General features: G+C 44.3%; 1 protein-coding gene across 1 annotated transcript in view; it reads right to left on the reverse strand.

The window, feature by feature from the left end:
• Nucleotides 1-24433, reverse strand: part of sdc3 (syndecan 3) — a 41014-nt gene extending 16581 nt beyond the window's left edge. The window contains exon 1 of the mRNA XM_075450423.1: nucleotides 23904-24433. Within this exon, the coding sequence (XP_075306538.1) occupies nucleotides 23904-23957 (54 nt within the window). The 5' untranslated portion in view covers nucleotides 23958-24433. The remainder of the gene's footprint in view (nucleotides 1-23903) is intronic.
• Nucleotides 24434-25923: the final 1490 nt, after the last annotated feature.

Consider the following 25923-nt stretch of genomic DNA (forward strand, 5'->3'; position numbering starts at 1 on the left):
CTGCTGCTCCTGTGACTCCCCCCCCTGACTGTTCCTCCCCCGGGCCTCCCTTCGCCTCCACTCTGGATCCACACAGTCTGTGCCAGTGTATTCCTGTCCTCGCCCCATTTTCCTTTCATCTCCAACTCAATTTCTTATCTTGAGGCTAGCCCACTGAATTCGGCATGACTTAAAAAAAATACACACACATACTTGAATAAATACACCCCACCCCCAAGTCTGCTCCTGAGATCACCCCAGGGGCCCCATTTATGAGTCCCCGACACACTCCAAAACCTCCAGGGCTCACTGTTGCTTCAAAGCTACTGTCTGTGTGGTGCATCATCTATGTTTATCCTGGCATTTAATAGTAATATATAATCAAGTCTGTGCCTCAGCATGTTTAATTTATGAGTCAATATTATATGTGTGAAATCACGGTATGGTGGGCAGTAGTGCGTCACTGTATGTAATTACAGTGTGTGTGTGTGTGTGTGTCTGCATGGGTGTAATCACAGGTTTTGTTTGTGGTGTATTTACATGCAGACAAAAGTGCCCCTCAGATGGATCTGTGTGGGTGCGTTTTACGTGAATTTGGGGGAGTGTAATGGAGCCAACTCTGCACTTTTTTCTGGTTTTGGAGCTATAAACGTCTCTACTTTCTGCCTGCGCCACATTGCTAACTAACCTCAACGAGACTCGACGAGCTCCGCGCCACCGCGCACATTACCTAGGGCCAAAATCAACCTTATGTTGCCCTCAATTTCCCTCCACCACTGCATTTCCTCCCCCCGTTTGTTATAAAAGGAAACTGTAAGATGACAACCATACTCAGCTGGATCTGCGGGGTAAATGCAATCCTGGTTTTTGGCAACGAATGAAGCAGTGCCACTGTAAGACATGCGGAGCCAGTTGGAGTCAGTTTAAAACATCAGAATATATAATTATGAGTACTTCTGTGAAAAGAGAAGCACGAGAAATAAAACTGAGGGGAATAGAAATGCAGAAAGAGAATCAGCTCTTTTGTGAGTGAGAGAGAGGGGGCGGGAGGGTAATGTTGTGTTTTCACAAAGTGAACCCAGGTATGTCCTCTGAGGGATGTTGCAACATTTGCAGTGACTCAGGTAGAAACTTGATCTGAGGCTGACATCAGACTATGTGCTATAAATTTGATCCTATAGCTTCTTTGTGTGTGTGTCAGCTTGTTTTACAGCTGCAGAGTCTGGATTTATACCCGAGTTTACAATGCCGCAATTTCACTGACATTATTATTCCAAAGGAGCTAATATTTCCTATGTTTTAATTTGAGTTTAGAGTGATAAAAGCAAGAATATAAATGTGTTGCTGTCTGATTTGAAAGCAGCTCCGCTGCAGAATTACCAGCCCAGTTAAAGAAATACCAAGGTGTGTGTGTGTATGTGTGTGTGTGCGTGTGTGTGTGTGTGTGTGTGTGTGTTTTTCGTCAGGAAGCGTTGGGTGTGGAAGTGAGATAACAACAGGACCCAGAGGCAGTTTTATAGATACGCTGACACACGCACACACAAACATCAAGAAGATTAGGTGGCAGATGTGTGTGTCCCAAAGATGATTCTTTTGGTTGTTTGTCCGGCTGGTCTGGTTCTGTTCAGTTCAGTTTAGAGATTCCCTCCAGGCAGGCAGATAGAGAGCTTTTGTGATTGACTTCAAATGCATTCCTCAGTAACTCAAAAGGCGGCTGCTGCACAAGGCCTGGCACACACAAACGCATACTCCAAACACATGAGCATTTCAAACATGCGCAATTCTCCTCTGCTCTGGAGAAATATTCATTAATTGTCCTCTTTAATATGAGATTTAATCAGAATGAGTGTTCTCGACTGCTGCAGAACCTCTGAGCTTTCAAACTGTGAAGATTAATTTGAATACTCCCTCTTGTTTCCAGCACCATCTGCGAGAGCCCACACTTCTCTCTGTCCCTTCAGTTGCTGCAGCCACAGCACTGGCGGAAAGCAGGGGGACAGGAACGCACTGGAAGACACTGAGGTCAGGTCTATTTTTCAGACAAGTCTGTTCATTTGATCCGAGTCCCCAACGTGAACTGCTACATTTAGTTTCAAACTAAAGGAGCTGCTTTGGGGCGGTCGGTGGCGTAGTGGCTTAAGCAGCCGCCCCATGTACAGAGGCTACAGCCCTCGCTGCAGCTGGCCCCGGTTCAACTCCCACACCGAGCAGCCCTGTGCTGCGTGTCTTTCCCCTCTCTCTGCCCCCTGCTTCCTGTCTCTCTCCAACTGTCCTCTCATCAAAGGCATAAAAAGCCCAAAAAAATACTTTAAAAATTAAAAAAAAGAGCAGCTTTACTCCCGACCGCCTGTTTGAGGCTGAACCATGAACTTTTTCTACTCCGACCAAGTGTATTCGGTGCTTAAACGGAACTAAAATGCAAAACTGAAAAAAAACGCCAATCTCACTTTATGATTTCTCATGACTCATTCCAATCATTGCCCCTCCAACTCCCTTATCCTTCTCATCTAAAACTTCAGAAATAAATCCTGGCTCTGGCAGAATATACCGTTTTGTATGATTACTTCTCTCCCTGCTGTGTCAGCTTTGAAACCCACTGGGTGCATTCACGTGTAAAAGAAAGTACACCCTTTTCAGTCCTATGGTTTTAAATACCAGCTATCTTTCAGAGATCAGCTCTCTTAAAGTCTAAGTTTGGACTTTGATTCGACCATTGCAACACCTTGGTTATTTCCGTTTTCAGGCCTTCTGCTGTAGATTTCCTGCCGTACTTGGGATCGCTGTCCTGTTTCAGCCAAGCTTTAGCTGTCAGACAGATGGCTGCACATTTAACTCTAGAATACTTTGGTGTATAGAGTTCATGGTGGACTTAATAACTGTAAGGTGTCAAGGTCCTGTGGCTGCAAAACAAGCCCAATTCATTACCTCTTAACCAGCTGGTAGAAGTTTTGCTGATATGCTGTGTTCGGTTTTCTCCAAACATGCTGCTGTGCACCAAACATCTCCACTTTGGTCTCATCTGTCCAAAGGACATTGTTCCATAAGTCTTATAGTTAGCAGCACCTGGCTGTTACTGAGCCTTTTAATTGCTGAAGCAGGGAAGGGTGTACTTATTTTTTCACACTTCCTCTTAATTTGGGTTTAGTTTCTGTTAAATACATATAAACACTGTGTATGTCATGTGCTGTTGTTTATCTGATGTTGTATTCACCTAATTTTAAGTGCTGTTAAGATGTAGATTAATAGATAGAGAGAGTTCTTTTTTTCTCATGAATGTATGTTGCTACATCTCAGATTTACCGTGTTTGGAATCATGATGCCTTGTGGCTCTACAGATAATAACATACAATACGCAGTACACCATCCAGTCATTAATGTTGATGACATCTCTAACACGCCACGTTCCAATTTTACTCAATGATCCTCCTACAGCAGATTAGCATTTAGATATATGTTAACTTCTAAAGTCTCTCAGTGCATGTGTGCGTGTGTAAATAACTCAGCCTCCACTTACTGAAAGTCTTTGTCAAGCTTGCCCATAACAGTTCCAGAGCAACACATGAGCTGAGGAGAGCCCATCTCTATTATTGCTGCATGAATGTTTTAAACCCCTATGTGGGTGTCCTAGCTAAACGTCAATGCTGGATGTCAAATTTTCTAACCAGGTACTTTCACACAGCCTGACTGGTATAACTTAATAAAAAGAATAAGAAGTTAAAAAATAAAAAAGATAATTTGGCAGAAAGTTATGGCCCAGGTGAACTACAAAATGTGTTAAAATAATGGCGATGGGCCACAGTTCAAACTCCACAGCAGTTTAATTCGATGTTAGGTGGAGAGCTTATAGTGCTTCTGTAATGTAGCTGCTGAATCACAGCTGTCTTTGTGGGCTGCTCCTCTCCAGAACAGTCTGACCCACACTGACAAGAGGCAAAGAGTTTGAGCCACGCTGCTTTCTGACAGAAGTCCATCTTCTCTACCTGGCAAGGGTCGAGATGCTTGGCACGAGGCCTCCAACTCCTTGAACACTTACAGGAAATCTACCGCCTACTAGCTGTTTATGTTGTTCCACGCCCATCTTTTTGCTTTCCTGAGTGGATCTCCGACCCCGTCAGCAGTGACCTCTAATCTCCCTCCATCTCTTGCTTTTCTGCCTCATCTCACTCTCCACCCTGCTCTCTCTCGTCAACCAGCTGGGCAGACAGCCGAGCTGGACGCCGGCACAATTAGACTTAGACAAGATGTGAGAGCGATAAAGGACAGGCAGTGTGTGTGTGTGTGTGTGTGTGTGTGTGTGTGCGCGCGTGTGAGTGTGTGTAGGTTACCAGGTGATGGCCTGGTTAAGACACCTGCCACCTTGAGCAGAGATTAGCACGAGAAGCCTCTGCACAGTGGCTGCTCACACATTCTGCGACACCTTCTTACACACATGCACAAAGGGGTCGGATGTTCAGGCGCTATCTTGTAGCAATGACGTCAGCGACGTCTGCGAACCTTAAAACACCTAACACCTGCACACTGCAGCCAAAGGGATCAAAGAAATCCTGTCCCAGTCTGTCTGATTTATGTCTGAAAATAGTGCACCGTTATTCAAAGGCTCATTCTGTGACAATGAGCACAGACTCACATTTTCACCCACCAGCAGTAAATTTTTATTAACAGTTGCACTCCTGTAACATAAAGTCGGAATTACAACGTGGAATTTTTCTAAATGCGTTTCAGACTCGGTGTAAGAGAGTGAAAGAGAGGAAGCATGGCTGGCTGTTGTGAGTACAAGTCAGCTAAAGATTAACTTTATGCTGACCTTGAATCGATCACATCAAACATGCGCATTCAGACTTCTCCTGTCCAACTTCAGCTAAATTTTTAATCTTCCTATTTCATTGGTTGATGTTGATTGATTGCACAACAAGACACCTGACTGCGATACTCCTCCAGGTGCACGAGACAGAGATCCAATAGGATTTGATGCATTTACAGTCAGCAGCTGGAGAAGGTTGATATGTGCAGAACGTTTTTTTACTACCGGCTGTATTCTATAGATCAGGCTCTTTGCCGAACGAAAACATTGTGATCTGAGGATGTTTATAATAACAATGAGCAGTGTGTGTAAAACCTGCCCTTATCTAGGATAAAAACATAAAAACATTGATTAATCCCAGATATCAACACACATAAACAAACTGAATGCAAATCCTGTGCAAAACATCTAAGTATAACTTTCTGAAAGACTACTAATGTGTAACTGTCTGGAATCATTCTCATCAGATTTGGTATCAACAGACTCTTTGTATCTAAGTACAATTTACAAACTGTGATCTGGACATCACTACTCTTGTCTGAGCTTACTAAGGATCTCAACTGGATTGAAACATTTCCTATGAGGTGCTCGGAGCCGAGTCATTTAAAATGAGGTATTGTATGTTTATACAACAAGGATCCAAGGTTATTCTTCCACAAGAGCAGTCAAACACTGCCGTAAATATGCACATCTACAGTTAATCTCCTGCAAAATAGTCACTCGAGTAATAATCACACTTGTCTTTAGGCTTCCACAGCTACAAATGAAAAAGTTTAAATATCATTTGATGCCTTACAGTAATAGTAGCAGCAGGGGTCCTGTGTAGGCATTTCTCTTTGTTCCCACTGAGCTATTTAACACTAATTAGGGGTTTAAAAGACGTGGAGTGACTCTGGATGCTGTTCAATCAGCCTGCATGAGGATAACTACATGAATATTTGATAAAATAAGGTTTACAAAATGTATAGCTATTAACCTTTTTTTAATAATCCAACGCTGCTACTCGACTGACTCTAAAAGGACACTTGTAGATGAGAGGCTTGAAGCAGCGCTGAGTGGGAGAGAAGAAACGTTTGCCAAGCACATTTCTGATCTTTTCCTACGTGTTTGTCTAACTTTTTCACACATGGCTGCTCGCTGCGACCAGTGAATGTGAACTACCGAGCAAGGACCATAAACACGTTCAAGCACAGCAGCCAGGAACTGAGTGAGACACTTTCTCCCCCCACTATTTTTAGTCCTTTCTGGTGATCGGATTCCTGATAGCACTGCGGCGGCTGATCCAAGTCGTGAACACATTGGCTGTATTCATTCTCTGTAGAAAACCTGTGGGAGGATGGCATTACACTGGCTCTGGCTTGTTATTTCAGTCTGCTGAGGGCCCTAAAGCTGTCTCAGGAAAAGCAGCAAACCATGGGTGGAAAGCATCTAGGACTAATATTATCTTTCTAATATTATCTCTCTCCATAGAGTTGTGAGGACAAAGATGATCTAAATGATGAATGCCCTCGCGGAAAGGCATGCATTTGCTATATATAATATGGTATATGGCACAGTGTATGGCTTGGTCGACGAGCTGCAGGGACGGAACAGGTGCACAACGGAGGAACAGAATAAATCTGGAAATATTAACTGCAACTCAATCCACTTCCATGCACAGACTTTCAGTATTTATTCCCCATTTCTTCCACAAAACAATCGTTCCAAATCAACTCATTGCAGTACAAAGCGTACCTTAGTGTTCAGCAAAATACCTTCATTGCTGGCTTCACCATTCATCTTCATTAGGTGGATCTTTTATAGAATTGATTGTGGTCTTCAAAGTGGAAAAATATAGTTATAAATGCATATTAATCGTCAAAGAAATGCACCCGCATCAGTCATTTCCCACAGCCTTACTCCTGATGTGAATCATAAGCAAATATGTTGACCTCTTGCATATTTTTGTGCAGAGTTGCTCCAGTAATTACATCTCGATGTGGCAGTTTTCATTGTTAATGGCAGGCTTTGTCATTCCGACACAGGGTTCAGATTTTCTGTCTGAGCACGAATGATTCACAGGAAATGAAGCAGGCAAGTAATCCAGGGTTGCATAACTTTATCTCATTGATATCAGCTTCGCCATTTGCTGTTCACTCTCCCACAGCAGAATCAGAACTCAATTATGTGACTGCCGGAGCAAATCCAACATAAAGAAAAAAATCTTGCAGAACACTGGCTGGCTATTATTTCAGCAAACGTTTCCAATTGTTTATCTGTCTGTCAGCAGGACTACACGAAAGCCGAATTTCACGAAACTTTTGTGGATTGGTAGAGGGTGGAAGAAATATTCAACTGCATGTGAAGATCTTGATCACTCTCTTTAAAAGTGCCAGGCTGGCCTTGGCGAAGGACCACCCTCTTATAAAACAGTCACAGGAGGGAGATAAAGATAAATTGTGCCTTCAGCGTGCACCTGTTCCATCCCTGCAACTCTTTGACCGAGCCATACACTGCACCATGAAGAGAAAGATGTTTTTTGTTTGTTTGTTTAAAAAAGAGGCGAGCCCCAAAAGTAGACACTCATTTCTGCATTTGAACTCTAAAAAGATGTTAGCTTTAGCCCGCCATCTTGGCTTTTTACAGCGTGGAGCAGGAAAGTGGTGATTGAAACCAAAATGGGCAAAAAGTACATGTCTCAGGCCTAAAATTAATTTACTCTGCAACTGACAGATTTAGTTTTTTTTTTGACAGATTAAAAGAAAGGTGTGATCCATAACTGTAGATAAAGCACAATAAGGATGTCAACAGTCACACGTAGACCGATAGGGGGCGCCCCCATCCAGTTGGGATTGAGTATATTTTTGGTATAGTTTAGGCTCGTCTTCGATCGGTTATTCATTGCCTCATTATCTAGCAAGTTTTTCCCACCACATTGTTAGGCTTTAGCTTGTAGCAATCACCACGAAATAGGAGAAAAGCCTCAGACAATAGCTCAGTCGTAATTGAATGTCTGCAGTTTCAATGGGAAACTGGCGGTGGTTAAAGAAAAGAAAAAGACTGACTTGATGGAGGATGAAGAACAAGAACAAGTTTAAAGGCTCATATTAAAGGTGAGTGTCAGCAAGGAGGTCAAGAGGGATTAAAGTGTTTAGTGGGAGACGTTTTGGACTGAGGAGAGGAAATGCCAAAACGTTCTGCAATGTCTGTGAAAAAGCTGCAAGAGAAATGCAATTTGTCTGAGGTTAGAGGACAACGAGCGTGAACCCAGCACTGAATGATCAGGAAAATAACCAAAGCCTCACAAAGCTTTGTCAGCTCGAGAGCAGCACCAAGGAATATCTAAATCAAAATAACAGGCTGTAACAATATTAATTTAGCGTAGCCTCTGATAGAGATTAATACTGAGTGATGAGGCACATCCGCGTTGCCTCAGGCGTGGTGACAGTCTAAAGGTAGAAGAAGGAGCAACCACGGCAAGATGTAGGATGAAAAGCTGCAGGATAATCAAGTCATTCCTCTGTGTGCAGCTGCTGTGTGGAAAAAGCGACCCCATTCAATTCTTTATCATAACAGCTTGTGTTAGCTTGGCTGCTCTGTAAACAGATACACCAGTTGCTCTGCTGTTGTATTTTTGATGAGGCAACGCTTGAACAAGTGTAGTTTTAAAGAACCCACACATACCTGCCAAGATGGAAATCATAAGAGAACCCCCCCCCCAAAAAAAAACTCTTGATTTGTAAAAGAAAAATTGCGTTTGTGTGGTCTCTGAACACAGTCCGCTGATCCAAACTGAAAAGAGCAGCCACTGCCCTCTGAGACCAAGTGTGTTTGACCTGCAATGTCTGAGACAAAGCGAGCAGCTGACACACTCAGCAGAGGTCACATGACTGCGTAGTGACACATCAGCCGGCCTGAAGCCGTGTAATGGCACTGGAGCTGTGAGACTGTCACACACACTAATGCACAGCTCCACTCGGGAAGCAGTGTGGCAGGAAGAGCGGTGATACACTTTGAGACAGAGAGGCAGCGAGATGTACATATATAGATATATGTAGGACCCAGCTGTTACACTAATCTGACAATCCAGTGGGATTAAAGACCACATCTCGGGCCCGACACACACACACACACACACACACACACACTTACACGAACAGACACAAGGCCTCTCTGCATGGAATCCTCCTCCATTATAAATGACCTTATGAAACATGCATCTCTATGTTAGAGTGCGAGTGTGTGTCACTGTCCTGTTGCCAAAAATGAGATTCGGATGTCTCTCACACACTCAACAATACACCGCAGCATATTTACTGAGATTACGACGGTGCACGTGTGTGTAAGCGTGAGGAGTTTTGTTGTTAAGGGAGTGCCACTGTGTGTGTGTGTGTGTGTGTGTGTATTGATGTTTGGTTGGAGAAGCGTTGCAGTGAATGCGGCTGGTTAACTGGTGGGTCAATGGCTGCGTTTTTGTGGCTGCCTCTATGAAGTGCTGGAGAGGCAGAGGAGAAGGAGCGAGGATGAATGCGGATTTATGTGCATGTGAGTGTGTGTGCGTGTCTGTGTGTGCATGAGTGTGATTATAGCCCACTCAATGGGCCTATTTCTGCAGGGCCAGTGGGAGGGCGTGGCGCCTGTGGTTGGAACTTTTCTCGTGTTTCTAAGGAACTTTTCAAAAGGGCTCAGAAATGTGGCTGTTTGTGTGAGAGAGAGCGCCTCACGGACCATGATGCCTTTGTGTAACAGAGTGTGTATAAAGGGGCACTTAGGGTGCACACACAAATAGTAATCAATGGTCTCTTCTTAGCCCAAATCAAAAAACACGCGCACACACACACATATATGCACGAAGGATGATGAGAATCACATTTCTGCCAATATACAGTGATGAGGATCACAAGGCAACATCTGTGTGTGTTCATGTAATTACAGCTTGTGTAATCAGGCTAATGACTGTCACGCAACAGCACAAACCCCAAGGAAGGAATGAGATGGGAAAAAAAATCAATGCATGAGAGGCAGAGGATTGGAAAAGAAAGGTAAAACTGGGGAATATTTGACGAAAAGGGCAGCAGTGAGGAATGGTGGGATGAACAGACCCACGGCGGGAGGGTGGAGAACAAACAGAGAAGTGTTTTGTTGTATTTAATGCAGGAGAGGAAAAATCCAATCAGCCCCAGTGAAATTCAATCTGAAACGGAGAGGTGCACCTTCGCGGGGGTGTGGGCAGAAGGCCATCGCTTCCTCTCAAACACACACAAACGCAGAGGAGGTAAACAAATCGCTGGTGCTCCGCAGGCATCCCAAGCAGCTGACCTTGATGCGCTCTTTTGGCTTCTTCCCATTTGCTGAGTGACTTTGGCGAATTGAAAGCCATTCCCGAGCCTTGGATTGATGTCCAAGAAATGACTGCAGGTTAAGAGACTGCCACTACCTGATTGATTCTATATGTATCATAACAGCCCTTGGTATCGAATGCTAATCACACAGTTTGTAATATCTGGTGGCAGAATGAGCTTCTGATAAGGCACCAGCAGCATATGGCCTCTGCTTCAATGCGCTGCACAGACTGAACACTGTATGTTTGTGATCTAATCAGACATTGATCATGAGATACTGATCGACTCTAATGAACCGATGTCAGAAGACTTCGAGTTCGTGAGGCAACATGGGAGGCTAGCACAAGCAAATTGGACATTTGCCTTTTGCGGATTTTTTCAATGAATGATTTTTGTGTTGCCTTCGATGTTGCGTAATATTTGCATCATGTGATATGATTGAAATAAACAGATCCTATCTGGCAGTGGCTCCCATGCTGTCAGGACACACGGAACGAGCCAAAAAAATGTTCAAGCTTTTAAATCTCAGTCAACCGAAGACGTCTCATTTTCAAGGTTTCTATTATTTTCTTTAACATGCCATCCAAGAAATATCATTACAGCAAAAATGACAGCACCGACCATAAAGCTTACTTATCGATGTTCACTATTTTTATTTATTCTTCTTTATGGAATTGCCACATTTCTGGCACAAACAACTGGAAAAAAAGCCAACTGGAACACAACAACTGCAAGAGAAAACAGCTTTGAAGCTAAAAATCATGTGTGAGACTTAGTTAAAAAAGGTGACACCGTCTCAAAATGTGCATGTGGCCAACGTGAGCTACAACAATTCAACTTCAGTCAGTAAATTATTAACAAATTGGCCACATAATTCAAATATATGAATCACATTTCAGAGGGACTGAGTCACCACAGTCTGTTTATAACGTCGCTAAGTCTGAGGGAATTACAGTATACTGTAGTTTGGTGCTCACTGTTTCCACAAAATGAAATGAGTTCAGCTGAAGGTCGGAACTGGGCTTCTCACTGAATCTTGGGCCAGTTTCAAACATTTATGCTCATATTTTTCATTTAAATGCTAAAAGATGGGCCCCTTTAAAAAATACTGATGGTTTCTGGCCCGACATTAAACAAGAATTTATCTTCTCACTAGTGGAAAGAGCAGCGAGTCTCTTTCTTTGAGTCCATTACTATAGGTCCATTAGTCCATTACTAAAAGGCCAAATCCAAGGGGAACCCTACGTGGCGTAATCAGCAACAGGTAAACAGGTAGATAATTAGGTTTATTGGATAAAATGCGCAGTGTTGTATTCAGTATGTTCCAACAGGAGTTTCTTGTTCCCACACAGTGTAAATTCCCTTCAGTCTCTGTTGAATTCAGCATGAAATATCTCAAGTTCCAGGTGAGATCACATTCAGTCGTTCTTTACACCTAAAGATAGCTTAATCTCTCAGCAGGCAACATCACTCACTGACTCATTAATTAAGGAGTATACTGGAGCAAGTAATGGATTGTTGAACACATAGATTAGCTCCAGAGTGTTTGGTGAAACACTTCGGTATATTACGGGCTGCTCACTCGAAACAAAAAGGGGACTGTGTGGCTTGCGAGTGCTGAAGTGGTCAGCATGTGCGTATATGAGCGGTAACTTGAGGACAGGGAAATATGTGGGTTATGATACCATCTTGCTCTTATGGCCCTCGTCTCTCTTCGGCCTCGGTGTAATCCTGTCCAGGTTGTTCCTTCCATTCAATCCGCCTCAGCTGCTTTAAGCTCTTTACAGGCCTGCGTTAACCACCAGTCTTTCTGTCTCTCTCCTGCCACCAGGACACCCATCAGCCCCCGTCCAGCTCTCTTTCATTATCTCGTTTTCCTCCCTCATCAGTTCCTCTGCCTTTTTTTTTTTTTATCATTTCACTCTACCTCAAGCAAGTCCCTCTCTATTCTCTCCTCTATTTCCTGGTGAGCTCCTTCTGCCCCCCCCCCCCCTCTTTTTTTTAACCAACCCGCTTCTCTCTGCTCCAGATGCACTTTAGCCACCGCCCGTCCTTTCATATCGCTGTTGCCTGTGATTGCTTCTGCCCTCGTTCTCCTTTCATTTTCTCCGCATCTCCTCTCCTCCCACCTCCCAACAATATCTCATCATTTCTGTCGCTGCACCTTGCTGCTTTGTTCAAGTTTTTTTTTTTCTTTGGAGGTGATTGTCCAGCTGGCGTCAGTTTTGTGTGTAAGCCGGTGTTAAGACACAATTTCTGTTCAGCCATAACGGATCCACATGTCCTGTCTTGTATTAAGTGTTGGGCATACGGCGTGTCATTCCATCTTTCAAAGTGGTCTTACCGTGGTCTTAACGTTTGCTGAAATGCATCAACAAAGAAGAAAATCGTTACATTTCCCAGCATTTCAGAACACATGTCTGACCCTTTGTGGGTGTTTTGTCAAATGTATTTAATTGTCTATTTTTGTGTTTCCTCTGAAGGGAAACGTGTTTTCCGTTTTGATCTGTAAACTGTTGCATTCTCATGTCATGTCTTTTAAAACGTGTCTTTCCAAAAGTTGTGCTTCCTGATTCGCAGTTTAGTTTTCGTATTTATCAAATGTAGATTTCTTTTCTGTTTTGTTGCAGTGCATCCTCAAATATCGTGCTTTGTACAAATCGATCTTCTGTCTTCACTGCTGTAAGTTTTTGCTTTGGTTGCTGCGTTTTGCCACATGGACAGCAGGTGACAGGACATAAGCAGATGGAAAAGCTACAATGACTCATAAAACTCCATGGTAAAGACAGATTGGAGAGCACATTCAATTTTTTCTTGTCTACCTTGTTGATCATCTTGAAACTGCCCTGCATCGTAAGCCTCCATTTCTTTCAAATGAGCCTATTTCCTGTGTCTTGGTTATTTAATCAAGAGCTTAAATGACAAATGAACTGCTTAAGCAACTAAATAAAACTGCAACTTACATGAACACTAAAATGTCATGAGAAAGAATGTTAAAAAGAGGTGGGGCCTGCCTTTGTGAATCCTTCCTCCTGGAGTGTATTATGCTTTGATGACGAGTGGCCCGCCAGTCTTTGTTGTGTACCTGCCTCAGTCATATCATGTCCTGTCATACAGACGGTGAACTGAGCCCAACATGGGAAACTATTATCACGTCCTACACAGCTAAACAAACAATAGACTCACACGCGTGCACGCACACTCTCAGTGTCACTCAGCCTTTCAGGCCTCAGTCTCTGTGGGTAAGATTACGGCTAATCCACAACTGTTGGAATGAAAGATTAAGAATGAATCACCTGCTGCCACAAATGCCTGCATGTGTGTGTGTGTGTGTGCGTGCGTGTGTGTGCGTGCGTGCGTGTGCGCATGTATGAAAGCTTTTCCAGAGAAGCCCTATGGGAAAGAAACCTGCATCGCCACTGAGCTCCATCATACACACACACACACACACACACACACACACACACACAGAGCTCATTAGCTTCAGCAGCTCGTTCAAACTGCAAACACATTTGAAAGAGCTCTGAAAAAGAATGGGTTCAAAGGTTTAATTCAGAGGGGCCATACACACAAGAACGCATTACATTACACAAAGCGGGCTTCAGTGTCTGCATTTAATTGGATCGATGTTCTTCCCACATGATTTGTTGATAATTGAAGGGACGTGAGTAACATGAGGGAAGTCTTTTGTTACCAAGTTCCTGTTTATTAAGAGGGGGGAAATAAACACGGCGCTCCGCAGTGATGGAGGACTAAGAGCGATGGTGGGTGTAGAGATGGATGGTTGGAGAGAGGAAAAAAAACGTTGCAGCAATGAGCTCCTGACCTCATTCACTCCTCTGTCGGGACGGGAGGCTAAATTATTTAAACGCACTGTCACGTGCCTTTCGCACACAGCATTTCTCGCACAAGCGGCCTCCATGTGCTCCTTCAGTGACTCCTCTGCTACTGTTTCACATGTAAGCACACACCTGTAGTACCCCCTTTGTGCAGCTTCCTCTTGATGTAAAGCTTGAATGCTATAAATACTCACTTCCTGCCGCCATGCTACAGGGCAACTCCAGTTGACAACGCACTAACAGGTTGTACGCATCCAACAGGTAGATCCTTGTGAAAGTGAGTATTTGAATGAAACTGTAGGAGAACACCAGATGTCACTCTTGAAAAGAATTACACCGCTACGCAGCAGGATTAGCAACAGGTATAGTCATATAGGAAGTACAGTAATTGTTCTCAAACATCTTCAGTTTCAACAAATCTGCTTTACTTTTAAGTGGTTTTTAAAAAAGGTTTCTTGTTTTCAACAATTGAGTCTTCTTCGGTTATGAGGAAATGCTTAGGAAGACTGACCTGCTTCTGTTCCTTTACCAGTCCCTGTTCAACAGTTCATGCTGTTTGCAGAGGTGAACAAGTTCCATATATGTCTTAATCTAATTCTTTATATACACAAAATCTCTCATTTAGATTTGACCTGGCGCCTCTTCCATTTAACTGGATCTCTGTCTCTCCTTTAAGGTCTCAAAGTAATTATCCTGGGAGGACTCGCTCTGCATTTTCCAGTGCGTCATCATTTCGTGCACTCTTTACAATCGTACAGTGCAAACACTCTAACAAGGCTCTGAGTGGCCATTTTAAGAGATGGGCTCCCAGAGGAGCCTTCCCGTGGAGAGAATGTCAAAAAGTAAGTTTAAGCCAAGGAAGCGGAAGCTTCCCAACAGAGAAAGTACAGCAGAAGACATCTGTTGTCACACCATGAGCTCATAGTTGTTTGTCAAGAATTTTAAACACTGATTTGTGTTCTAGGGCATAACTTTCTCCTTTGTTTTCACTTATAGGTGTACACTCTTTCAGCATTCTGTTGAATTAGCAGAAGTATTCATCAGTTATAAGCAAAAAAAAAAGAAAGTTTCCTGTCCGACTTAATACTTTTTACAATTTTAAAAGCTTCAGTTTTGCTTTCAATCGGCGTTTGGCTGGATTTAAGCACCTAAACCACCTGATCACTTTCAAACACAACTTGATTACGTTTAGGAATTGAAAATGAATTGGTTAGGATAAGGAAAATATAATATCTTACTTGAAAATAGACATGCATAACTTTGCCTGTGAGAAATGGCGAATTCTGTCCTTATGCTGAAGACATAAGAGGCGAAGCGGGCAAAAGATAACCCCCAAAAACAGTGAATATCCACTGGCAAAAGAGAAAAAAAGAAAACTAATACTTTTTGCCATTTAAAAATGCAAAGCAGCTGGGTTCTAAATGGATCCCAATCAAAAGAGAATACGTCTGGTCAGGCTCTGAGCCAACTCTCACGAGGCAGAGACGGCGCTATTTTGATCAGCTTCTGTCCTTCAATGGCAGGTTTTAGATGTGAGAGGTTTGTGTTTGTGAAAACAGAAGCCTTTACATCAGATTTTGAGAGTATATTTTCACTGAAAGAAAGTTAAAAAAAAAAGGTACAAGTGAGCGACGAGCTGACGAAGACTAACCATTAAAGGATAACTGCGGTATTTTCAACATTAAGCCTCTTTTCTGAGTCGTCTGCAATGTTTTAGAACCCCCCTCACCGCTTTTTTGATGTTTACTGCTGTCTCCGGTATTTGCCTAATTTTGATTCATCTCAACCTGCTTCAGAATGGCAAGTCATGCGCATGTCCAAAAAGGTCAGCAGCAGAGACAGCAGTAAAAATCAAAAAAGCGGTGAGGGGGGTTCTAAAACATTGCAGACAACTCAGAAAAGAGGCTTAATGTTGAAAATACTGCAGTTATCCTTTAACAACTGGTCTTTGAGTGCTACGAGAAGGTCTTTTAATCGGTCTTTTCTATTTCATTATTTCCGGTATTTATCGGCCTAAATTAGCATTGATGGGATAACAACACCTGGGTGCGCTTGCTAACTTTCTAACTTTCATGGTCGGTGCCACACACGGGGCCGCAAGAGTGGGAACAGCAAACCTTTTCTTCTTACAAACCCATTTACCGACTGTAACGTCTCACGTGTTGTCTCAGGCACTGACAGCAAGAAGTAAGAAACAAAATGAGACAAGCCCGATTGATTTTTTTTCCTGTCTGCACAACAGCTTGCAGCTCACTCTCAATCTCGCTGTACGGGGCAGTCTTTTCTTACTACAATTAAAAAGATAATAATAAACTGCTAATAAACTGACTGATCTCAGAAAGTCGTGATTAACACAAACTGTGGCCTGCCGCAGCCTACAGGATTCCAGTGTAATGACTTCCCTTCATGCTGACGTGGCTTACAGGCTTGTTCCCTGGGAGGATGTGGAAGTTCCCGGTTGTACCTCCACGTCTGTGAGTACATGAGTGGAGCTTTGTCAAACTTCCTATTTCAAGATAGAAAAGGAAGATTTAAAGTTGGTTTTCCAGATAAGCAATGAGTTAAAGACAACCTTCTTGAGATTTATGTCGAGTAAAATACAGTTTTTAATTTCTTTTTCTTTCAACGTAAAATCTCCATCAAAGAATGACTGTCGGATGGAGAGAGAGAGGGAGAGAGATGAAGGGAGTCGTGTGTTTTGTGGGAGGTCAGAGCGAGGCCAACCTCACAGGGACATCACTGAGAGCCTCGTCTGGAGTGTGAAGGCCGACCTTATCGCTGCTCCAGACTGCTCTTATCAGCCGACTGCCAGGAAATACACATTCCAGCAGCTCCGATGGACAGCCCTGCATAACCCCACCCATCCGGCCCTCGGTTAATACAACTGCCGCGTCGTTATGGAAAAGCATGGAGACAGAGTGGCACTAAGCAGATGCAAATACTTTTATGAATAAGCAGAAAAATGATAATCTCATCATATAGTTAATATGCTGCTGGAAGATATGATTCTCACTCACACACTCACAAAGGTTTGTTAGTGGGAAGGAGGCGCCCTGTTTTGAGGGGTTTTATTTATAGCGAGAGCACTAACACAGAAAGATCCCAGAATGCTTTGTGGTTTGGGGAGACGGCCCTGCGTTTATGCTCTCTAATTTAGAGTCCTGCAATAACACACATTCAAACGCACACATATTACCGTAAAAGGTGAAGCGGACATCTCTGCATCTCAACTTTTTTTAACACATGGTAGAGGAACAGATGGTAGAGAAGGAGGAGTAGAAGGAAGGGAGTGGAATGAATAGACAAAGAGGGGGACACAGAGAAGAGGCACAAGGAGCTGTGAATGAGAGGCAACAAAGAGAAAAACAAGACAGAATGAAAGAAGAAAAAGAGGGAAGGGTGGGGATGGAGAAAAGGGCAATAAAGCTGTGACAGCGGCTGCCATGGTGGTTGCCATGGCGACGGCCGCGGAGAGCAGGTAGAGCACGGCCCCCTGGGAATGTGCAGTACATGCCTCCCTCCCCCACCCTCACGCTCTCCACATCCCTCCATCCTGGCTCTTTCTTCATCCCTCAATCTCCATCCCTTCACTGTCATCCCCATCATCCAGCCCTCATTTTCCCTCTCCATCTCTCCCCACGTCCCAACATCGCCCATCTTCTTTCTTTCTCCATAACTCATTCGCTCGCTCGTCTGCCTCCCACTCTTTCTTCCTACTCCTGCTCCCCTTGCTTCCCTCAATTTCCCAATTTCCTTCTTTTTCCCTACTCTTCAGATCATTCCGGGTTTAATTTTGTTCCTCCTTTTAGCTTCTTCCCCTTCCCGTCTTGCCTTCACCCTAAGTCTTTTTCCGTCCTTGATTCCATCCATTTCAAACCCTCCGCTACTTCGCTATTATTCATTATCTCGTGGTCAGCGTGTCTCCCATTTTTCCATTCTTCTCCCTCCATCCCTCCTCCTGTCTCTATATTATTCTACCCCCCACTCTAGAGAATATGAGTGTGAGCATGTCTATGCAGTGCTGCCCAATTACTGCAACAATTGGACACAATGTGTGTGTGTGGGTTTAGTATCTACACCGACTGTGTTTTATAGTCTATTTTGACCTACCTAAAACCCCTCCGAGCATTCTTCGTCTCCCTCGGACTCCCTGAATCGACAAAACTACTGCACGCTACCGTGAGTGTTCACAACCACTGTGAAGTGTGTGTGTGAACGCCGAGTGTGTGAGAGATGATCAGAGCGTCAGTGTTAACTGTGTCTATGCTTGCATGTATTTGTAGTCATGATAAATACAGGCTGCAGCTGCGTTTTGATGCGTGGGATGACCTGAACTCGTTCTACTGGGGGTAACGACACTGTACTGCAACACTGGGAAGGAAAGGAAAATCACATCACATCACACGCAGCCCTTTTTCTAACTGACGTGTTAATCTTACTGAAACAAAAACATGCAACAAAACACAAACAACCAACAAAAAACGGTAAGATAGGAGAAGGGATATGATGATGTCTCATTGCTACATCACTCCACATGTTGATGTGGGCCAGTCATCCATTCAGACCAGTTGGAATTTTGGGGGTATTCAGTGTTTGGGAAACTCCTCCCATTTTTTTTGCAGCTATAAATTTTCCTCTGGCCCTGGAAATTACTGGCGACCTGTCAAGGACGCACCACGCCTCTCGCCCTGGCAGCTGGGACAGGCTCCAGTCATCCCCTTGACCCTGAATTGGATTAAGCAGGTATAGAAAATGGATGGATGGACAATTTCCCTCATGTACATCTACAAATTTTAACTACTTTGGTAAATTATAAGGACTACACTGTGCACCAAAAAGCAAAAAATGTAGCTAACAAGTTATTCAACTGTTTGATTGTTTCTGAAACTTTTCAAACTATTAACCTTGTGGACACATTTTTTAAGGAAAAAGTTGAAAGCCTTACTTGGCTCAAATTGTTATTGATTTGAATTGGCAGGATGCTAGCTGTGCAATATACCTGCACAGTCGTTAATAATTGTCTTCAAACCTGGCAGGACACTCTGGGACCACCCTTGTCTGAGATCCCCTCCTCGTACTTTGTTACAGGAAACAACAACCACGTAGCTTTTTCAACCTGCACGCTGAAGACAACGAGCTTTTTTTGGAGAACTTAAAACATGCAAAAAAGGGAAGACCTGCTTAATTCTGAATGGTGAATTGATCAGTGTGAATGATTGGAGCTGCAAATCTCACCCCATTTTCTTTCTAGGAACATTTCTGCATGCTTCCCTAGAGGTTCAACCAGAACGTATTCCCCTTCAACACTTGATTTGCGCCGTTACTACATCAAATGAGACGACTGTAACTGGTTTAAAGGAATTCTAAAACTCCAGCACTGACACAGCACCGCAGAGATGGATCTGTCTGTGAGATCATCTCATGTGTCCTCACCTCTTTCTTGTTATGATGCTTTATATTTCATGAACCTAAATGTTTATGAATGTAAAAACCAAGCGCACACCGTTAATAGTAACTATTTCTAGGTTTAACAGCAAGCAGCCAATGCTCCGTCCCTCCTCGTGTGGAGTTGAGCTCTGAGAGCAACACTTGCCAGGCTGTAAAGATTCAGCCATACAGTATTTTCCAGGGCTTCATTTAGACTTTTGTTCGAAGAAGAGCTGCAGCATTTTTTAACCTTCAGCAAACCAGCTGTAGAATAGCTGCTATACAATTGGACGAGGATTACAGTAAATTACAGTAATCCTATTGTGAAGCCTGGATTTACTTCTCAGCACTTTTATCCCAAATAATCACGGTGTGAGCATATTTGTCTGCAGAGATATAGAATTAGTCGCCATTTCGGGATAATCAGCGCTGGCCGCTCATTTCAGACGGCCGATGAACGAAAAAAGAACGAATGCAGACGCATCCGCATTGCAGGCAGCCCTGTCAGATGGACTACTGTGGAGTGATGCTTTTGATTACCTGGACATTTATCAAGTTAGAATGACACTGCAGAGCCTAGAAGGGAAATATCAAGGCAAACAGACATAGGATGAGAGTTTTTAATGCTCTGTTAGCTGAAGCCATTTCCGTCACATTTGTATCTCGACAGATGCTAAAGCAAACAAAAAAAACATCACTTACAGCTGGCCAAGATTTGAGTCTCGGCACGTCCTTCCCCTCTCGTTCCAACTTCCAGTCAATCTGCTATTGAATAAAGAACACTGGTGCCCCAAAAAATCTTTTAAAAAGATAAAATTGTGCTGCTCAAGCACTATGGGGCAGATGGTGGAGATTGTTTAGGCTCAACAACAGCCTGATGGAGATGGATATGGCTACCTATACCTATGCTACCATTAAAGTAACTACTTCTCAGTAATGTGGTGTTTAAATGTGGTGTGATAAAAAAAAAAAACACTTTAGCATTTGATGAAAGAAAGAAAATATTTTCCTCCCCGTTTTAGACACACTGAACCTCTGTGTCCTCTCATGTCGAGAATAAAAGTCATGTGCTGTTGACTGGGAAGAAAGCACGAGTGCACAAATTTCTTAAAATGAATACAGACAAGAGTCAGATGTGACAAAATTATTAGTATGCTGTTTGGCGTAGAAGGTCAGAAAAGGTCCCAAAGTTTGCCGCAGGGTCTTTTGAGCCCTCTTGGGGCCAATTATGATGGCCTCCGTTTAAGCCTTTATTCAAACTCAAAGTTTTTGTGCACAGAACTTTTAATTAGCAAAGTTAAACTCCAGACTTGGCTGCAGACTCGCAGCTCCAATTTTTCCACGGCAGACATTTTGACTTGCCACAGCAGCAGAAAGCACAGGTGGATTTAATAAAAATTAATGATGACTCAGTTCACTTTAGCGTCCTAGTAAACAGTCACGTGCAACAGGACCTTTCCCCGTGGAGGGATGCAGCCCCCGCTACCAGACCTGTGCAGTTCCTGCTGGGACATGTAAAAACATCTGCTGCGTAAAAAGGTATATTGCTCTCTGAGCTCAGAGGGGAGTCTGTCGAAATAACAGGTAGTCGTTTAATCTTCAAGTATCTTTAAGAGTAAACGTTGAATTCCTCTTCCTTTAGAGTTTAATCCAACAGCAAAACTCCCTCCATGAGACAGAAAAACCCATTTCAGTCACGTATTAGTCTATCCCATGTGATAAGAAATAGCTTTCAGCTATGAGTGTGCAGCGTGGGTGCACATCGTATACCAAACACAAACAGCCAAAGGGAGGAATCGGGGTGGAGGCAAGGCGGATATTTTTCCCCACTGTGGCTCGCATCCAGACGTCGGCCCACTGAATCAAGCTCCGGATATGAGCTGTGATCCTTTTAATTTCCTCAAACTACTGGAAAGTGACCCCCATGCCATCACTCGCATTTACCTGAAATACCTCCTCCACCCAAGCAGCGTTGCTACCTGCCAGCATATATGTGTGTGTGTGTGTGAGGGGACTTTGTCCTCCAGGAGAGTGAGAAGGACCCACTTCCTGTGTCAAGATGCCTCTCACATTCCACACCATCCCTCAATCCTCTCTGGCTATTTTTCCTCCTTCTTGATCCTGCTCTCTTTCTTCATGTCTCTATGGGGGGCTTTGTCTGCTATCGGAGGCACAAAACACTGATTCATCCCACGAGTTAAACATGATCCTCAGGAACACAACGCTTTTCTGCCACACACACACAGACACTTTTCAAGAAGGGAGAGGGCTGGCGCGAACAACTTTTTGGCAGTGGATACTCACTATTTTTGAGCCCACACACACACAGACAGATGGACAGTCATGGCTCTTCTGAAGGCGAGCGGATGCACGCACATTGTCACAAAAATACACCGGCTGTCCATGGGACACAGATGTCTGTGGGAAAATCAGTCTCTCATGTAAAATATAGTCCCCCGGATATGATGTCAGTACTTGGATAACAGGAAATACCCACAGGGACATGACACTGGGGATCACTCGGAAGTCACACAGACGCACACAAAGTCGGCTGGTTTAAGGCCAAGAGGCATTTAAAGAAAGATCTTGTCAGCAAATGCATGTGACAATAGTTTGTGTGTGTGTGTGTGTGTGTGTGTGTGTGTGTGTGTGTGTGTGTGTGTCTCTGCGTTCAAGGCCTGAATTGCCCGAGGTAAGTCTTTGAGTCCTTTAATTATTAGACCGTTGACATGTGTGTGTGTGTGTGTGTGTGTGTGTGTGTGTGTGTGTGTGTGTGTGTGTGTGTGTGTCACCAGCATCTATCTGTGCACGCCAAACAAAGTGTATATTTCAGTGTGTGTATGTGTGTCACACCTCTCTCCATCTGTACACTTAAAGACAGATTAGGTCAGCTGGGGGCCAAGGATCTTTGGCAAAGATTACAGCCGACTGACCTAGAAGCAATCGATGTGTTTGTGTGTCTGCACGTGTGTGTCGTAATTAAAATCTGTGCCAAAACCACTGCAGATTCACAGGAGGAAGGACTGAGAGGAACACCACTATTAAGATGTTACAAATATTCTGTTTAAGTGAAGAAATTAAAGTGTGAAGAAAATAGAAAAGTAAACACGTTCAAACTGCCCACGGGCCCTAAGCCTCAAGCCCCCCCCCCCCCCCCCCCTCCAAAAAAACCCCTCCAGGTTCACCGCATGCTGACTAGTTGTTGGTGATTTAATCATTTGCAATCTTGTTTTAGAATTTGTACCACGGAAATTCAATAACAAGCAAGGCAGGTTTCAGCAGTTCTGTTTTTACTCTACAGAGCTTTCCTTTCTAACACACTGTAAGTGTGAGTGCACGTGGGGACAGTGTGGGCCCCGGGGGGCCGCCTAACAGTTGATGCAGCCATGAATGAAGTTGAGAATACAAAAAGACACAACAGTGTGCAGTGTCACGGAAACGCATTCACCTGTTAGGTTTGAGACTATTCGTGGGCTTCTCACGTTCAAAATTAGATCAGCATTTTGATTTTTTTTTTTAGTTCCCAGTTTGCTTTTCTCTCAATGATTCAATGCGCGAGCTCCCTCCTCTTCCTCCTGCTGCTTATAGGATAAATCTGGTCTAATCGGTGACGGAAGGAGTGGGCATGCTATGGGGGAGCGCGTGAAGCTCGGCGTAGATGGCTCCGGTGAGGAGGTGTGTGCAGAGAGAGGTGGTGGAGGGGCTCGCGCATTCCTAATCAGCTCCCTTCCTCGCGGCTCCCGATGACATCATTCCACCCAAGCTTTCGTTCGCACACCGCATCGCAGTTAACTTACCCCGTTACCCCACCCACGTTTTGCCATAAGTACGTTCTACCGCACGCGCGCGCGCGCGCGCACACACACACACAACATCAAATTACACCCCCCCCGCACCCCCCCCACCCACCCCCCCGTGTTGCGTTCTGGCATCCCGACAATGAGGTTATTTGTGTGTTGCCCACAGATTGAAGATCGGACATCCAATCCCCCTCTCACGTGCACGCGCGCAAGCTCACGCACAGCGTCCTACAGCGCGACTACCCGGTAATAAAGTCGTTAGAGCCGCAGTATGACTGGAGCCCCCCAAATTAACTACAGGATGTGAGCTGGTGACACAGACACCACACAACGAGGCACCGCACCAAGACCAGTAATCAGGCCCAATTAGAGATAACCCGCTAATTACCCCTCCAACACACACACACACACACACACACACACGTGTACGGACACACACTGAGCGAGGGAACACAGGCCACAATAAACCCGACACGCTGAGACACAAAGGCTAGTGTGTGTACGAGTGTGTGTGAGGACGTAAAAGCGGGGGGTGGGGTGCGGTAGAGCCGCCAGCCGACCCTGACGGGAGTCGCGGACTGCCAATAAGCGCTGATATGTAGGTCGAGTGCAGGATTTCCTACCGATCACCGCTGTCTCATTAATGATAACGCGCCACGCACACGCACACACACGCAGTGATTTAGGAGTGCACATGAGCTCCCCCGTTAACAAAGGATCCGATGGTCAGGCTTACCGTGGTGGTGTGAACAAGAAGCACCGTGACCGCCAACAGCCAGGGCAGCTTCATGGTGGGGGTGTGCGGGCACAGCCTCACGGAGCCGCCGCTGCCTTCGGGGGGTTCGGGGAGGTGGAGGGGGGAGCGGAGGTTGCTGCTCCTGCTGCTGCTGCCGCTGCTGCCTGCTCTGGGTGTCTCGGTAGTCTGTCCAACTTCAGAGCGCGCCGCCCGTCTGCGCGACCATCCGTCCTCAGTCGGGCTCTTTAATCCCGGGCTTCACGCGCTGTTGGTCCCAGTCACCAGTAAAGCAACGAGGTTTCCACGAGGCCTCCTTTCCCTCTTCTCCTGTGTCTGTTTCTCCGAGTTTTGGAGCACGAAGCCTGGTAATTTATCACCAGGAAAAGCCAGACCCCGTCTCGCTCTTCCTCTCTCTCAGTACACACTCATGCACCCTCTCTCCTCCCCCTCTCCGTTGAGGGCAGGATGTTCCGTATGGCGACGCTGCCTGGCCTGGGAGTTTGGCAGGAGGAGGGGGGGGCAGCCCGTGTATATGCGCCTGAGCATGTGTGTGCTCAGGAGAAAGATTAGGGAATCTCCGTGGGCAAGGACGACGATGCCCCCTACAGCTGGTTCGGGAAACACACGCACACACGCAACACACACGCAGGACACTGAGTTTTCATACTGCTGACAGGTTGCACACCTTTAACGGCCAGGTGCGGCCTCCTGAGTCCCCACACCTGGACTCTGTGGAACAAAACGGAACATCAGAGCCTGTCCTCAGAATGTTTGTGTCGCCTAGCAACTGCGCAGTTCGGCTGGCTGTCACAGCCCACTGACGGGTGAGTTTAGATCAATCAAATTAAACTCAAGTGGAGTTATTTTAGATACAATTAAGTTTTATTTAAGAACCATTTAACAGCTGTTTAACTAATCAAATCAAAGGTTTTACACGGTTGGTGAAACTTAGGCCTAACATTCAGAGTGAAACATCAGTCCACGTTTTTTTTTTTTTTTTTTTAATTGTAAGCTCATTTTTAGCCTCACGTAGTGATTTGCAAAACACTGAACACGCTTGAGTACATCAGACAATATATCAAGATATCACCTTCTTGCGCTTTCAAAGCGCTGGCATTCAAATGACCACGTATCTGAACCAACTGCTTGAATACAACAACCAGGTTTGCAGGCCTGATTGTAAATCAGGTTTAAGCACTTTAAAAAGGCCATGGCGACTGCAAAGTGACCCAAGACAGCAACATCCAAACTGACTAATAAAGTACAGGACTTCTGCTAAATCAAAACAATGACATGGGATCACAAGAAGGAAAGGAAAAGAAATAATAGCTTCTACCAGAAAGAGGTGAAAATCAGCAAGTAAAAGGAATGAAAAATGAACAGCTACATGGAAAAGGGCAAAGACACAGAAAATAAACACGAGTAAGACTTTGAGAGCCTCACAACAACCACCAAGATGCACAACAAGCACAAACTTAAAACACATCTATTTTGTTCCGAGTCTCTTTGTCTTTTTTTTTTTTAATTTAACTTGCTTTGTTGACAAGTTTGTGATGTCACTACCCGACTAAATACAAGATTTGAAACTGTAGGGTCTACCATAGATACTCATGTTTTATATGATCTGCTGTTTTACAAAAGCATTGCCAAGTTGCACCATCACACGTATCCTTCGACCCCCTTTGACAGATATTAATAGAGCACTGGGCCAGAGGCCTTGTTCTTTTTGAGTTTTAACCCAGAATTTTACAGTGAAACACTACACAATAAACACAAGCTTATGGGAGACCAGGGATGGTTGATTGGACAGCTTTACACAAAATTCAGCATATCAATACCAGGCTGGTCTGTTACAAGGTAAAGTCCAGCACTGAAAATGTTACCTGGGTTAAAGTACTGTTGAAAGCTAGTTTTCAAATGTAGGAGAAATGATTTTTTTACTGATGCATTATTAAAGCAGGGGTATACTGTTGGAGTTGATTTCAAAGAAAGTTTTTGTATCTTCATGAACTGATTTTTT

Source organism: Odontesthes bonariensis, chromosome 18 (genome assembly GCF_027942865.1).
Source record: "Odontesthes bonariensis isolate fOdoBon6 chromosome 18, fOdoBon6.hap1, whole genome shotgun sequence".
Classification (NCBI taxonomy): domain Eukaryota; kingdom Metazoa; phylum Chordata; class Actinopteri; order Atheriniformes; family Atherinopsidae; genus Odontesthes; species Odontesthes bonariensis.